At 42.4% G+C, this 17,337-nt stretch overlaps 1 protein-coding gene across 16 annotated transcripts in view; it reads right to left on the minus strand.

The window, feature by feature from the left end:
- The window catches only part of ptprt (protein tyrosine phosphatase receptor type T), a 217,312-nt gene extending 209,157 nt beyond the window's left edge, over positions 1–8,155 (minus strand). For 8 of the 16 annotated variants that reach the window (XM_023795382.2, XM_023795376.2, XM_023795375.2 and 5 more), the window contains exon 1: positions 7,698–8,154. In XM_023795382.2, the coding sequence (XP_023651150.1) occupies positions 7,698–7,776 (79 nt within the window). In that variant the 5' untranslated portion in view covers positions 7,777–8,154. Of the gene's footprint in view, positions 1–7,697 lie in introns of all 16 variants that reach the window. The other 8 variants (XM_023795383.2, XM_023795385.2, XM_023795379.2 and 5 more) reach the window with 3 other exon arrangements.
- Between the last annotated feature and the right edge of the window lie 9,182 nt (positions 8,156–17,337).

Here is a 17,337-nt window from a genome sequence, read left to right on the forward strand (position 1 = left end):
CCCAGAAGCGGAGAAAAATTTCAGTGCTGTCTGATAACTAATCTTCCGGTAAATGCATTAAGGCGGATGCTCATAAATGTAAACATTTTGGTACACCGGCATCAGTGAGCTCCGATTGGTTTGTGGTTAGCTCGTGACCCTTTCCTGATTAGCTCTCTTCGTTCCGATGTCTCTTTCCAGAATTGGTTATTCTTCACGGGAATTAAGAATGTTTTCACATGGTGAACAGGACATACAGGACTTTCGCTACCTGCCAAATGTTCTTTTGCGTACTTGTATGCAGCTAAATCGTGTCTTGTGTGCATTGCATGCTGTTTACAAGCAAAGAAAACTAAAAATTCACCAATCGGTGCTTATTGCAGATAAATTACAGTAAGACAAGAGTGCAGTGAAACTTAGGGGAAGAGAGTAAAACACGTAGTGACTACATTTCTGGATCCATCTATGTTACTGATAACTGTGTTGTTACTGCGATTTTGATAGCGTACATCAGGGATGGCCAATCTTATCCGCAAAGGGCCGGTGTGTGTGCAGGTTTTTGGGTAACCTTTAGGTCAGCTGTTCAAACCCAGGTGTGAGGACTCTTCAGCCAATCAGTCCTCTAATTAGTAATCTAATTAGGGAGTTGCAGCGAAAACCCGCAAACACACCGGCCCTTTGCGGATAAGAATGGCCACCCCTGGCCTACATGGTTCCTTTTATTTACAGCTTTGTGTTTGCGACACTACAGTACTGTGATATTTCGCTTTTGCTAAACAAAATACGTGCATTTACTTTAAATACATGGTTGTGTGTAGAGATGGGCGATCCACATTTTTTCAGTTCCGATCTAATTCTGATACACAACTGCCGATACCGATTCCGATACAAGACCTCTTTTTACTTTGTTATACTTTATATATAATTCTTTTTTAAGCTAGTAAATACAGATGGAAAAAATGTATGACAAAAAATATTTAATTATGCTACTACATATATACTAAGCGTTTTTGAGGCATCTGCAGTTCAATATGAATATCTTCAAAGCAAGTATACACAAGTGGCGAATGCTTAAAATTTTAAGTTTTTCTCCCATTGGCGTCAGCGCAGTTACACTTTTGTTGTGATGGCAGCCCCTCTTGTAGCACAAGCTGCAGCGAGTTCGCAAGACAGTCCAGGTTAGCGACTCCCAAATCATCCATTGCTTTGTTTTGTCTCGCAGTTGCATGCGCTTTGTTAAATGGGATTGTTTATTAAACGCTATTCCCACTTCAAATTTTTATTTTACATAGATTGCATATCGCTGTGCTACTGGTTTCTGTTAAAAGCGTAAAATACTCCCAGATCGCCACGTTTTATCTTACGCTCCTCGTACTGCGAAGGGTATGCGCATGACGTCACAGCAGGCGGAAGTCACTGTACTCACACCCACTGAGGAGAAAAAAGACTGAGGGGCATGTAAAAAAACATGTAAAATGGGAAAGAGCTGTCGTGCGATTGATTGGCAAAAACTAAATAAATAAGTATAGGACGTGGATTGGTCACGCATGGCCGATACCCGATCCGTGAAATAGGTCTGGATCGGCGCCGATACCGATCCGAATATCGATATCGATGCATCTCTAGTTTTGTATAAACACTCAGAAACTGAACTTTATTACAAATCAAAGTAAAAATGTATAATTCAAAATATATACTTCGCCACTTCTAGAATTGTAATTTTTTTAGTTGTGCTCGAGCTACAACAAACAAAAGTTCTTTTCCTATGCTAGTGGTAACAGTAGTGTGGATCTTTTTCTTTGGAAACCACTGTGAATTTTTTTTTAACGCATTCGTGGGGACGTAGCCTAAGGTTAGTCATAGGTTAAAGGAGGTGCTTATTCATTGCTTACAGTAATTCCACAAATGACAACCGAAGATCTAGCTGACATATTTGTGGGGTTCAAGGGGAGGAGGAAGGAGATCACTTCCCAGTTTCCGATTTTTTTTTCTATTGGAATCAATCATTAGCAACAGCAAGCAGTCCAGGACTTATCACTGCGGTTTTTGAGTTTGAAGTCTTTTGCCCACCTGACATGTTGAATCACGGCTGTTATAAATAACACTGTACCTGCTCATCGGGATGCTGCAATACTTCATCAAGGGCCGAATGCACTTTAAACGGTGTCACAACAGCGCGACATGACTGAGAGCCTTTAAGAGATTGCCCTGCTATCCTGGATCCAAGCAACATGCAAAATCGAAAGGTTTGATCACTGATACAGATTTTTAAAATAATTTGTTTTGATAACTCCTCACACTGCGACAGATTTCTGACCCTCTGGCCTGCTAGCAACAATCCATCATTTCTGTCTTTCACCAGGGGGAGGGGAGGGGGTCTAAAGGGTTCTACTGGTCAGCTTCCCACATGAAGATGCCAGCTTGTGCCAAAGGAATGGCTGGGTAAACAAACAAAAGAGGATCAGAGTGCCAGACACCACAGTGCCCGCCACTGCCCTTTGGGGCTGGATGAATCCTATCTTCACACAGGTAGAGCTGCGGGTTCCCTTCCAAAGAGGCCTCAGCTTTCCACAGCTGTCCCCAGGTTGGAGGAGCGTTCAAATGCTACCCAGAGCTGAGATCAAGACTTGGACAGATCCTGAGATTTGAGCTTCCTTTAAACTGAGGAGAAGCAGTGTGAAACATGACAGATGCACAGTACGAAGTCAGACATCATAGAGAAGTACCATCAGAGTTCATTTTTCTCTAGCAATTTTTTCATATGTGGAAGTATCACACTTTTAATATTTAAGTACAGGCACTGAGAACGTCATACTGAGAAGAACAGAGGCTTCACAGCACATCTGCAGATATCCTAGTGGCGCCAACAAAAATACAAAAGCACTCCAAAGCCACGTACTTGGAAATACAAAGAGATGTGTATAACCATTCCTGTACATCCAGCAGTTTGCTTGTTTACATTTACATTTATTTAGTAGCTTCATGAGGCAGATAATACATTGCAAGCATCCATATACTCGGCTATAACATCTACCAAAATGCAGTAGTTTTCATTCAAGTATAAAAATAAGGTCTTACCAAAAAAATGTGTTTCCCAGGCAAAAGTGCATTATGGGTAAGCAGATAACCAGGTATGTGTAAACAGGCTGGTGTTCTTCCATGCATGAACGTTGGTGTACCTGAGGTATACATGCTACCTCATCCATACAGATTAATTTATCTGACATAATGTTTCCATCTGGCATTTTGAACAAAGACAGTCACCGAAAAACAAATACACTGTGCGTAAGTTAGATTATACTGTTCAAGAAAAATAACAGCAATTATGCATTCGGGCAAATCACTGTTTATCTCTCAAATTCTCCGCCGGTTTCCTGACCGCCGCAAAATATCAATCTCCCCTCTAACCTCCAGAGCACAACAGATTCATGAATCTTTCAAGAATGTGTTGCTTCTTGCATATTAAGCTTCACACACCCAAAATCATCTTAATTACATTTTCAGGCGCCTACACAGACTCTGCTAATAAACCTGGGCATCATATAAACAGCTCTCCAGCCTACTGGTGTAGCCCTTAGGTGAGACCATGTAGCCTCATAATAAGCTCTGACCTTGATGCAACAGGAGCACCGTGGCATCTGGCCAACATTAACGCACCCAGTTGTCACGTGTCATTTCACTGTTTGCAGCAACACAGCTGTGCGTGGAAGGCCCAGGACACTAACGGGGCGTCCTAACATCAGGCCACCGCTGGATTTGTACTCATTAGTGTAACCACATCCGGACAAAACCAGAAAACCCTCCTTATGGAGCAACGAGAGCCAATAATCAGTGCAAGTTCAGGTGTAGTTCTGCGACCAGTCTGGGCACATATATATTTGTTAGATAATTCCAAATGAAACGAAAATCGTCTTCACGCTAATTTGGCAGATACCTGTTCTGGTATTTATCCAGTGTTCAGCCTGGCAAACAGATCAGGCTCCAGTGATTACCCATGCAGATAACAGAAGTACGCCCCACCCCCAAGAATATAACTCTTTGGCCCCCAGCCTCCTGACACACCAAGCATGGTGGTGTTGTTGGGGGGGGGGGGTCCCAGGCACAGAATACAAATCAGACGGAAAGAGTGACAGCTTGTGAAATGTCGAGCTGGCTGCCGCTTCCCGGCAACACAAGCGGCCAGTGATAAGAGGGTAAGAGAAAACAATTACAGCCCGGGCTGTATCTAATGGGCAGATTGGATATAATCAAGCTCCTGATTTGCGGAACACAATCGGCAGGCGCGCGCGTGAAATCCATTAACTCTGGGACAGCCTCGCCAAGCACTTGTGCCGTCCGCGGTTTCATTGCCGCAGCGGTTCGAGGGCCACGCTCTGGCCGCTGCTCCCAAAATGTCTCTTGTTTTCATTTGTTATTTTTCTCAGTTTGTCGTGTTCTCCTCCTCGGCCCCATCGCTCCAAACGGATCGCGACACAAATGGCGCACGTGTCACGTCTCTCTCCTCTCTATTCTCCCATACAGAGTTTCCCTGACCCCCCTTTACGCCACTGTCTGCCCAGTTAAGGTCTTAAGGTCTTTCCGTTTCCTTCGTTATATATGAATTTGGTATAATTATAAAATACTCATCACAAAAGAATCCAGTCACTCCCGGAAAGTAGGAGTTAGCACTCAAAACTTCCCGAATCTCACACTGCCAAACAGTAACAATGATGGGGATTTGTTCCTGATTTGGAGCTTGAAGACCAAACAAGACTTGTACATTGTCAGGATTATCTATAATAAATATCCAGATCGCATAACCAGGCAATTCAGAGAGCCCTTAGCCCCCCTGATAAAAGCAATTTTCATTCCAGGATGGTGTTCATTCCCCATTGTTTTGTTACCCCCTCTAAGCACACTAGGCTGAGCCTGGCGCATGTGTATGCAGCTTGTTTCCTGCACCCCTCCCCCCCCCCCCACTCTGTGTACCAACCAGATTAAAATATCAGAACAGGCCACGCAACAGAACAAACATCCTCTCAACCCTGAGCAAAAGGCAGCCCAGAAAAATAAATAGCCTCCCTTCTGACGCTGTTTGTGGCTCGCTTTTTGCTACCAGAAAACCGACGGGAGGCCCAGGCAGATTGATAACACGTCAGCCTTGGATTAATCGCTGGGTCCAGCAGTGATCAGAATACTAAGTGCCCCCCCTTACCCATGCAGATAAACTCTTGGCACAGATGACACCTACAGATCCGCAGGTGTTCGTGAGACTAAATACTGAGCTCTTGGAAAGCCAGGACCAAGATGGATGACAGTGAGAATTAAAAAAAAAACACACCACACTAAAACAGATAATCCTTTTTTTCTTAACCCTTCAGGACAATCCAAACAACTAAGGCAATTTTCAATAAAATTAAATGATTTGGGTACCCATGAAAAATAGTGACCTATGACCCAGCAAGACATGAGGCCATATTTGCACTTCATTAAAAAAAAAACTACTTCATGTCCCATTTGAAAGTAAATCAGACCCCTCGAATCAGAGCAATAAAAGCGATTACATAAATTGCCTAGCATGTGAGTACTCTGAGCAGCACCCAAAGTCTGTCACTGTGCTGTCAATTGTGTCAGTGATGAGCTAAAACCAGTCACAAAAGGAAAAGGGGGCAAGCAACTCAAAAGAGCAGAATGTTTGAAAGTGACACCGTGCCTCGACGAACGCATGTGCCTCGACGGGCGTTTAAAGGCAGCCAGCAAAAGGGTGTGTAAACAAAAGGAGCTGTGAGATCACAGCCCGCCACTCCTCTGCCGGTAAAGTACAGCTGACTGGCTGCATTGCCATTCGGGCAAAGACGCACCGTCACTCGCCGCTCCGAGCTTCGGCTCTCTGCCAGCTGTCTCCCAACATCCATCACAGTACCGGCTCCGGGGCATCGATCATAACTACCCAAAAGCTTCAACTGAGTTTGGCTTTTCAAAGCATATTTTTAACTAGTTTAATTACAGGGATCAGTGCAAGTATTTTTAGCATCATGGTGTTGATGACGAAAACAATAATAATGATGATGATGATGATATGATGATGATGACCCAGTCCCGGTTAAGAAGTTTGATCAGTCTTGAGACGCATGGCAATGTAAAGCTCGGCTCGGCCACGAGTCATTAAAACCTACCTCAGGTCATCTTTAAACAAATCAGGGATACACCCAATAAAGACGTTCTCTTTCTTTGGTTATGCTAATAGGCACATTTTCCAGTCCAGTGCAGGAAATAAAATCCAGGTCAATAAAAATAGTATTTAATGTTATTTATTATTGTGGTCATATTATTTATATTATTTATAGTAATCTAGATATGAAGCTACATCTATAGGTGATATTTTGTATAAAGTAATACAATACTTGAAATAGTCCATTTGTGCCATTCGAATTTACCAGCTGCCGAAAAATATTTTTTTCAGTGTTTTACGAATGAGGAATAATAATTTCTACAATATATTATTGCGGGTAATGTAAGCAATGCGTTTACAAGATGTACAAGACACTTAAAGAAGCTGACGAATACCTCCACTTCTAATACGCCCTGTGCCCCTTTCAAATCGCCGTCTGACTTAACATTTATAGCAAAATTTTTGTTTTCGATGGTAGGTGGGGGTGGGGGGGGGAGTCAGAGCAGTCGGATTCACAAGTAAATTCCTGTGCCTTTAGCGCCATCTACTGGTAAAATCGTTTACAGCTACAATTGTCTTGCCAAATTCAGCTTACATGCGACGATAAGCTTAGGTACGCGGTGGGTACAGGCATGTCAAGTATATTAAGTGGATTAAGGATTCGAAACTTTCTTCGCATCAGTCTATGGTTCTGTGCAAGCAGAGAAAAATCTCTTTTCCTAATCCACTCTCAAAAAACATGATAAATTACAGAAGCATAAATAACAAACCACCTAGCGCAGGGTAACTATTGAATTTGGTTTTTCTCAGTTCCGGCATTGTTAATTTCTTCCACATTCGTTTTGCCTATTCCAGGCGACCAAGGAAAATCTACATTTACATTTTAGATACATGAATTTAAATATTAATTTAAGCTGGGAGAACGGTATTTCGGTTTACTCAAACAAAATCTACCGAATTGCAAAGACCATTGAATATATAATTTATAACAATACGTTCTGTTCTTATCTAGTTGTGTCTACAGTGTGAAGTGTTTCATGATAAAATAAAACACACCGTTCATACCTATGATAAAATGAACAAATTTGCTGTATGCAGTAAGACTTTAAATTGATTTTCAGGGTACACAATAGTTCTGTTACTGACAGATACTGAGTCCTACTGTACTTTTGCTCCTTACGAGATACAGATTAAGTCGCTTTTTGGACATTGTACGAGATGATAAACGTAAGAATCCCACATACCAAAGCACCTGGTATCCCGCTTAAAACAGACGCGACGCCTAAACCCAACTTAGACGTACCTGTTTAAATTAGTAATACACGAGCTCTCGAGTTACAAGACAAAACGAAGCAGAATTTAAAAACCAGCACCTAGCGGGTAGGGAAAAATATATCCTAGAATGAAAAATAAAGACGCGTCTTACCGTTAAAATGAATCCCATAAACTTTCGCGACACATATGAAACACATTGACAGTCACCTTCCACATCAACCTACCCGGCGCCACACAAAACTAGCCAGTAAAAGTGAGATTTAAACCAGAAAGCTGAAGGAAATCAACTTACCTGGAAAGAACTGTCCACGTATGAAGTTCAGCGACTGAAATATGAGCGCAAAAATAACAACACTGGTCCTTCTGTCCATTTTCACGGCGTTTATTTCACATGCCCGCCGAATGTCCGCGCGCTGTGCGCCTGTAAGTATCCCCGCATCGGTGTGGCGGTGACGGTATTTAAAGGCGGAATCCCGATCTGATTGTTTGGCTTCAAAATGAGTAGCAGTAACTGATGGAAAGGAGAGAGGGAAAAGGAGAGAGAGGATACGGGATGTTCCCGTCCCCCGGGTCCCTACACCTGCCTGGTCTGGACGCGATTGCGTCTGTGACTTTATGCTTCTGCCTCCTGTAACGCTCCACCGTGCAGATCCCCCCCGGTCCGCGAAAGGTGGGCTGCGAGTGAGGCGCGCTCCTGCCACCGACGGGGCTCAATGCATGTCCTCACCCCAACCCTTTTCTGGGCTCCAGCTGAATCACAACTAGATCTGCCGCAAAAAAATGGACTGGAGGTTTTATGATCGCGCTCTAAACCTGAATTATGCCCCCCCCCCCATGTATTGTATTACTAAACGGAACTGTTTATTAATATTTAATGCACATCCCGAATACGGGGCGCGTTAACGACCGCGAGTAACTAACAAAGAGAATGCAAATGAGACAAGCGCCGTTACTGTAATTCTCAAGTGATTAATAAGAGATTTCACGATTATTATACTGGAGTTTATTAAAAAGGAATTTAGCGCAACACGGGAACTATAACCGACAGATAATAGGGATGAATCTGCTGACATAAAAATGAATAATCCATTAAAGACTAAGCACTTTAAATAGCAAAAACAAATGAATATATGAAAAAGAAAATCAAAACCGAAGTGAACGACGAACGCATCCCATATATGCTAATGAAACCTCTTTCACTGTAATGAAAGTCCGTTTATTCCTCGTAAAAGTTAGTCTGGATGTTGCTTTAACATTGAAATGGCTGTGTATATATGTATATGTGCATGTATATGTATATGTATGTGTGAAAAATGTGACTAAGCGAGCAGTAAAGTCACACGGAAGTCTGAGAGCGAACGGCACTCAGCGCTATTTGCATTTTCGGGATATTCCTAACTGAGCGTTTATAGCGGGTTATTCAACGCCTTTGTGTTCAGATGATTTTGAAATCTGTAAAACGGGCAACTTTCAGACCCCCAGATATGCCCGATATGTGACTGACTTATCAAACGCGCAAAATAATCTAACAGCTTTGTTTGATGGGATGTCTTTAAAGCGCTGCGTTCAAAGTAGGCGCAGTCACAGCGGAGCTCTCAGATCTGAAGGGCACTTGATCTCGGTGGTTATTATACACACACATAAACATATAATTCCATTTCGATGACTATAAACATTCGATTCTGTTATATAATATTATTCAAAGTTGTTAATTTGGCAACAATTGTTACATAACATGTTTAGTTTCGTTCGTATTTCTTCAGGATATTCTCCACAACAACACCAAACGTTCAAGATTTATAAAGTGTTTTACTTCAATTAAGGCTTAGCTAAAGCTAGCTGTAGGCTATTACTGTATTCTTCCCCATCTGGTCAAGGTATGCAGTGCAGATTTGAGTTTTGAAATAGCTATCAGGGGCCGCGTAAAGGGGGTAGGGGCCCTAAAAATTTTGAAACATAATTGGAACAAAATCTATAGCGGCATCCCGATAGCAATTTACGTTTTGCAAATTTGTGTATTTCACCTTCCAGATCCCTTTGTTGATCTTGGATGAGGTTTTAGCATGAGTGCTGACAGTATGTTATGTAGTGACATTTTTTTTTTCTTTCCTCACTTGTGTGCAATTGCTTGTATTGCTATTTTCTCGGTCAACAAATTTACAGTGTTTATATGTGTGGGTGTCTGAATATGTGCGTGCATACTTTTTTTTTTTCAAAGCTGTCATTTTAATCCAAAGCAAAGTTACAATTGAGTATTTGTCCCTTTTCCACACACACACACACACACATATATATAGATGGGTGTTTACTGTCATAATTACAAAGGTACAAAAGCAGCTTCCCCCGGGGGGTTTTAAAACCAAAGCAAGTAATCATGCGTACGTAACCACACTAACGCCTACAACCCTGGTTTAACACAGGAAAGGGGTTATGTGTCACAGTGCTGCAGAGAATGGCATTATCAGTACACATACGCTCTATTTGCACACCAACCAAATTTAAAAAAATAATGTACAGTGATTTGACATGGCAAATATATCAATTGATTCAAAATTATATGATAGTGTGCGTACACGCCTTTTCCATGACACTGATCCAATATAGTATCCTGTCTGGAGCCTATCACACAAAGCGAAGGGCAGACTGCAGGGGCACTCTGAGTGGGATCATACCCCATTGCAAGGTAAAAAAATAAAGTGTAATATACATGTAATCACTCACTGTCGGTGATTCTTAGAGACAGAAATGTGCTAAACTGCATGTCTTTTGACTGAGGAGGAAAATCAAAGTGCCAGGAAGAATGCCGCACTAATACAGTGAGAACATGCACACTACACACAGTAGGGTGTGGGATCAAACCCACTGAACTAACCGCAGTGCCTCCCCACAAGTCTTAATTAGTTAAAAATAATCGAGGTGTGACTCTAATCTTGCAAAATTGAGAACGTTAAAGCAGCAGATATAAGACCGTCTGAATGGTGAGTCCCTGGGACCACGGCTGTGTATCAGAGAGAGGCAAGGATGCCCTTAGTTTTGATTCTGGGAGCAGTGGTAGAGACAGTCGTGTCATTGCGGGTGAGGCTGAGAGTTCTCTGGAGAAGAAAGACGTGGCGTTGAACAGGGCTGGAAAGTGTGGAGTCTGCAGGACTGCCTTAGCAGCAATTCTTAAAAAAAATTATATTTCACCTGGCTCATGGACACAGAAGTGGAGCAGACCGACCCCCCCCCCCCCCCCCCAACCCCGACCCAGCATGCAAATGCTGCACAGTCACCTGCTGCAGAAAAATCTGGAGGGATCAACATCTCCAGGGTCATCTGGGAAATCATTTGCTGTGATCGGCCCCAACTGTTTCTCACATTTCAGTTACAGAGTCGGAGCCAAAAAGCTTGTGCAGAAGTGTGCTATTGGCCACCGTTCATCATTTAAAGTAAGAATTTTCGGCAAGCCGTGAAGGAGGTACTTTGCATGAAGAAGAATCACACCTTGCCTAAGCACTAGAGCACACTTGATGCATACATATGTATGCAGGTGTGCTTTTCATAATCAGAAATAATATCTCACATCCATACATCCTTACAGAAAAAGTCAAAAAAGAGTAGTTTTGCTTTTCTGGTTATAAGTTCAAACCTTAGAACGACATGAAACCAATTATTTTCGGATTTTTTTACGCCTCTGCAATCAAAATATGTTAATTCATGTTGAATCTTCTGTTGTCTTAAGTCTGATATCAGGTTTTTTCCTGAGTATGAATTTCATTATGTTTTAGTGATTTTTTTGTGATTTATGCAATGTTTGCCTTTGTTCTCCAATGAATTACTTATTTCTATATTGGAGCACGTTCCAAAACAGGTTTTAATTCCTCCTTTATTTATAAACCTAGCAATCTGTACATTAGTGGAGGTTTTCCAAACTTTATTAGGCCTATATTATAACGTGCAGAAAGAGCAAAGGTAAAAAATAATTTAACTAGCTTTCCGATTCACCATATTACCAAACTGTAATAGCTAATTGGAGAATATGGCCCGATGATCATAAAAAGTCATAGCCCGAACGATTCAGAGCAGCATTTAATAAGATAAACAGAAATTCTGGAGGGCACGAAATAAATCCAGCGATCCCTAACTCAAACGACAGCTTGAGATGAATCTATGAATCAGTATTAGGAGTCCTTTATTCATAATCTTCGCATAATATACTTTTCAGAGAAGATACGCATATCTTTCTCAAAGGTATTCCATTTAGAGGTATATATCATGGAAAACACGCTTCAACCACGACACTTTAGAAAACTACACTTTCATCGCGGTTCGCCACAATCTTCCAACTGGCCCATATGAAACATATTTGAAAATCCGAAGGCTGCTGCGGATGGGTAGCGTTCAGAGGCGTTTTCCGGGAGACGGTGTCCGTCCCCCGCTGCCTGCAACGTTGCGCTCGTAGGTTGAACTTACTGCCGATCATCGCCGATTCCTAACGATGTGTAAGCAAGCGCCGGCGGTGCACTGATCAAACCGCTCAGCTCTGCCCGGACTACAAATACGTGTCCCCGGTTAGCACTCCCTGAAACAGCTGCGCCATCTGCCTGCGCTATCTGTCATATCAGCGTCCTCCAGGCTCCCTGCTAATTACTCAAAGATCTGATATACGAGCTCTAACACGGCTAATGTCCCCTGCGCGATCGTCTTTAGAAAGGGACCGTGATTAACTGCCGCTCGTCCCCCATGATCACTTTTGAATATATAGAGTTATCAATAAATTACAGCAGGAGCCTTATGCTAGCCGGAAGCAGCTCCGTATCTAAGAGAGAGATCTCGCCTGCTAGTCAAATGGAACTTTTCACCACTACAGTGATCGTCATACCAATTTTGCGCAGAAAAAAATATTACATGTAGGTCTGAGGTGGCATGGTGGTGCAGTTGTTAGCAGTGCTCACTCACACCTCTGGGAGCTCAGTTCAAGTCTCCACCAGGGTTCCATGTCTGTGGAGTTTGCATGTTGTCGTCATGGAGGATCCTCCAGGTACTCTGGTTTCCCCCCACAGTCCAAAAACATGCTGAGGCTAATTGCAGTTGCCCGTATGTGTTTGTGTGTGCCCTGTAATGGGTTGGTGCCCTGTCCGGCGTTCTTCCCTGCCTTGCACCTGTAGCCTCCAGGATAGGCTTTGGACCTGCCGTCACCCTGAATAGGAGAAGTGGTTTCAGAAAATGGATGGATTTGTAAGGCTACACTTGGATCAGATGTACTTAACATTTTTAAAATGAAATATGTTCCTGCTTTGTAATGACAAAGAGTGGCTTACACTTTTTTCCCATTATAAACCCCTAGATATTTTACTAGAACAATTCCAGAGGGTACAACTCCAGGTACGTGACCCAGCAGCCGTCTGGTTACAAGTACAATTTCTATCAACCTCTGCGATGCCTTCTGGTTAAAAAAAAACTGTCAGTATATTACAGTGAACATGTGAATGTCCCATTCACATGCTACGCCATTTATTCATCATTTTCAGTATTGCCTTACCCATTGGTAACAATAGCCAGGTAGATCATAACACACAACTGGGCTACAAACAAATGTCCTGGACACCCACGACAGGCTATGGGACATAATTCACACAATCACACACACACACACACACACATGCACACCTTGGGCACCTATAACAGGCCCTAGCACAGAATTCACACACATAAACACACATACACACATTTAGAACTACCAATTTACTTGCACAGCATGTGTACCAGAGTTCTGTAGTGGAAACCCACGCAGACAAGAGGAAAGGCATGCGATGCTCTCAGATGGTGCTGGAGCCCGATTGGAACCTGGAGGTGTCAGGCGACAATGCTGCCTGCCGGGCCAGCATGCTGTCTAAGGGGGAAAACATTAAACAGGAGACAGTTAATTTTAAAGCTAGAGTTAATCTTTAAAAAGCTAGACCACATATACTGTGATAATAAACAATAAAGTCAAATGAAAAACTAAAACAATATGGCAGTGACTGTTCATGGCAACCTGAACCCTGTCCATTCTGGTCAGCTGCCATATCCACAGCTCTGCTTCTAATATTGTACACTAATGTGGAGTTTTAGGGAAATTTTCTATTTAATTTCCGTTACTGCCATCAACTCACTGTGGCCAGTTTATTTCCGGCCTGTGTTGGTTATCTAAATCTGTTTTAGCATCTTCATTTTTAACAATAAGGAAATTCATTTCAGCAGAACATCATTTCGTCATATGAATTATTGAAGGACCTTCATGGTTATGTGCTGTTGGCTATGGTTACAGTACCAAAACCTACTCATAAGAGGGTGTAACAGATTAACACAGAACAGGGTAACTTAAATACTTTCTATGATTACCCCCGGCAGAGGTGCCGCTAGAGATTTTGAGCCCCATAAAATCATATCATACTGGGGCCCCTAACCCAGACCAATCCAATTATATTCCAAATTTTTTAGGGCCCCTTGGGGGTCCTTGGAATCATTGTGATCCCCCCCCCCCTTTACAGTGCCCCTAACCCCCAGCTTCATGTGTATTTTCATAAAAGGCTTTAATGCAAAATTGTATGGACGAGGTATACAATAGACCTAATACACAGTACTGGTGGTCAGAAGTATTCAATATTTATTACAGTGATGAAATAGGTCTATAATGCATTATTATGTGGTAAATGATAACTTAGTCGAAAGCTTTCATTGGCTTGACTCTTTAACATCTGACATCAGAGACCACTGACCTGTACCATAATACAGGTTAAAACAGAATCAGAACGATGCTTGAGGTCCTCGGAAAGATTTTTACAAATCGAAAGCAGTCAGAAGACATGAGGTGTAAGGATGACTCAAGATGGCTTTCTGTTAAATTAATTTATTCATGCCTTCATTTTATGTAATCGCTTATGTACAAAGTGAGAAGAATCTTTATTTATAAGGTAACAAGTACAATCTTCGGGTATTCATCAATGTTACAAAGTGCTTAAGAATAAAGCGGTGAAGTTGAGCAACAGGCGAGCTTTTCTCTAAGGGTTAACAGAATTAATTGAGTTTTGGTGCATTACTTTTGGCATATTTCGCAGGCTCTAAGAAGCGTCACATGACGGTGTTAGTCCTGCATCTGCAGTCTGTAAATCATGGACTCGGTGTTTTATAGTGACTTTTAATTTGCAGTTCTATTATTTAGAGATGTAAAAATCAATGCATCATTAAACCAGAGTGACGCTTCCTTGTTTATAGGTATTGTGTGTTCACAGGTTCCGTGCCATAATTCGCTTTTCTGTGTTATTAATTATTTCAACCATTTCATCGATATCTTCCTTTTTTCTACTGAGTCAAAATTATGTTACCCGAAAGACAGTACTGCCGAAATGTTTGCTTCAGATTGTTGTTATCGAATATTCCCTTTGTCTCATTCTGCTTTTTTTTTTCAAAAGTAATACCAATCCTTGCTTTCAATCATAGCTGCAGGAGCAACAGTTTTTACAGGATAATCCCACCCACCGTGCATTTCAAAGTCCCATCTCTGACGAATACAAAGTATCCCTCAAACGATTCTTGCACTAATTCAGTGTATTGATTGATCTTTGAGAGCTCACGGGCGTTAATTGATTTGTTAGTGCTTAGGGGTTTAAATGGGACGACGACCGGTGTCACCACAGTGTGCATGAGCTGTGGACTGGACTGTTAAACGCGCAGTTTATGTGTTACATGCATCCTTCAGTCATCATAGTTTGCATTGTTAATGTATGAGAGATATGGGCTGCGGGGTGGGGTAACACGGCAAACCGTGCTCTCTCCCCCCCCCGCATTGCTGCATTAATCGTCTGGGTGAGCATATGTCAGTCAGGTGCCTTTGACAGCCACTCGTCCTCGGCAGAAGGTTGCGGCTGCGATCACTCTATTCACTTCTCCTCCGAGCTGCTGTCGGGTGAGGAGAGGCGGGCGGGTGTCGGCATCACGTTGGGGGAGGTGTGTCCCAGACTCCCAGTCCCCGCAGCTCCTGAGGTGGCATGCATGCTGAGGGGGAGGCCTAGAAGAAATATGGTAAATAGCTATTCAGCTTTGAGAGAATATGTGCTTTCAGAAGTATTACATTTTTTATGGAAAGGTGGAAGCCTTCGGTAGATATTCCTAGAAATATTCCAGTTTGGTGGCAGGAATTTATGTTTCAAGTTTCGAAGTTTTTATTTGTTACATACACAGTTCTACTCAGCATGATGCACAATGAAATGCACAGCTGCCCATTCCCATGATGTGAATCAGGGGACATAAGATTAAGAGACAAGACATGACGTATTAACAAAAATTAGACATTAATTAATAATCATAAATGTCCATGGTGTGCAAAATTGGCATGTGTAGTATATGTATTATATTTGCATCTGATAAGTAGGTATAGAAGATGGATGGATGAAGAATATATTTAAGTAATTTAGAAATATGCGTGAGCCCTGTGATGGGTTGGCACCCCGTTCTGGGTTTGATCTTTGCTTGGTACCTGTAGATTCCGGGATACGTTCTAGGCCTCCTGTGACCCTGTATTGGATAGGTGGTATAGAAAATGGATGGATGGATAGAAGTAAAAAATAACATGACAACAAAAAAATTATCATAATTTATTATGTCAGCCGTCCCATCTGTGTGTACGTGTGGAGTTTGCCTGTTTTTCACTGGTTTCCTGTGTCCTCGACGCATTTACGTAAACCGATGTCTGTAAAATGACCCATAGTGTGTCAATGTATGTGTGAGTGACAGGGGGGGGGGGGGGGAGGGGGGCATGGCTGAGCACCTGTCCCTTTGCTTGAATGATTGAAAGTGCCTGGGTTCTGGGTAGTCTTCATGCAAAATCTTAAAATTCAATGGGGGGGGGGGGGGTGCCTCCCAAACCTGAATCTCTCCATCCACATCCACCCCCCCTCTCCCAAGTCGAGCACCTGCCCTAGAAAAGTCTTTGTACGGCACTGTTCCACGTGATTGACTGCCATTTTGTCTAGAGTGTTCCTACCTCGTACCCAGTACATCTTTGCTTTGGCTCTAGGATCACTGGTTCTAGGTTCACCTTGCTGGATGGATGTATAGGTGGATGGATGGGTGGATGGAAATGCCACCAATGGTTCTCACGTTCATCCCTATTCAAAATACGAGAAGCACAGAGCGATTAATCACTTTTAACCACATCACAGATTTTAATTAACAAGGAAAACCTTGTCGAGAGCATGACAGACACCAGGTCCTAGCGGGAGTAACTCCTGCGAGGGAATTCAGCTTGTATTTTATCACACAGCATGACTTATAGGTGAGCACATCACAGCCTCTGCCTCCCCATAATAAGTTTTTGCAAATGCAGTCAATTTGTTGCCGTGCGATGTTGTCACCGCGGCGGATATTACAACCCAGAAGTTTGTATTCATTTCTCATGGTCGCTGCCAGGCTGCATGGAGATGAAGATCATGATGTTTGGTCGGCCATAAGGCTTCCCATTTAAATTGCCTAGAAAGGTTTTACTTCTCTTTCTGCGTGTGTAATTAGTTCTGAGATTGGGAGTGTTAAAGATTTACAGAAGGCCATGTCTGATCATCCATATTATATTGCCATAAAGATCGATTGAGTATTTGCAACCAGAGAAATGTAATAGAAAGAGCATCTGACTCTTCTATGGTGCTTGATTAAACTGTCAATAGGAGAAAAGCTAATATCCCCACCGAATTTCAACATTTTTATCACTCTTAATAATGACAAGAAAAATACCAACAACTAATAGTGATGATAACCTGCTGCCCACATGCAGTTTTCTACATAAACACGTCCCACCATAAACCCCCCTCTTCTCGTCCCCCTGCATTTTGACCTCTGAAATCGGCAGCAGACATTTTGCTTCAACCCTTCCCACCACGACTCTCATTCCTTTCTCTCTGGAGAGGAAATGAGCTTCT

This window comes from Paramormyrops kingsleyae, chromosome 8 (genome assembly GCF_048594095.1).
Source record: "Paramormyrops kingsleyae isolate MSU_618 chromosome 8, PKINGS_0.4, whole genome shotgun sequence".
NCBI lineage: Eukaryota > Metazoa > Chordata > Actinopteri > Osteoglossiformes > Mormyridae > Paramormyrops > Paramormyrops kingsleyae.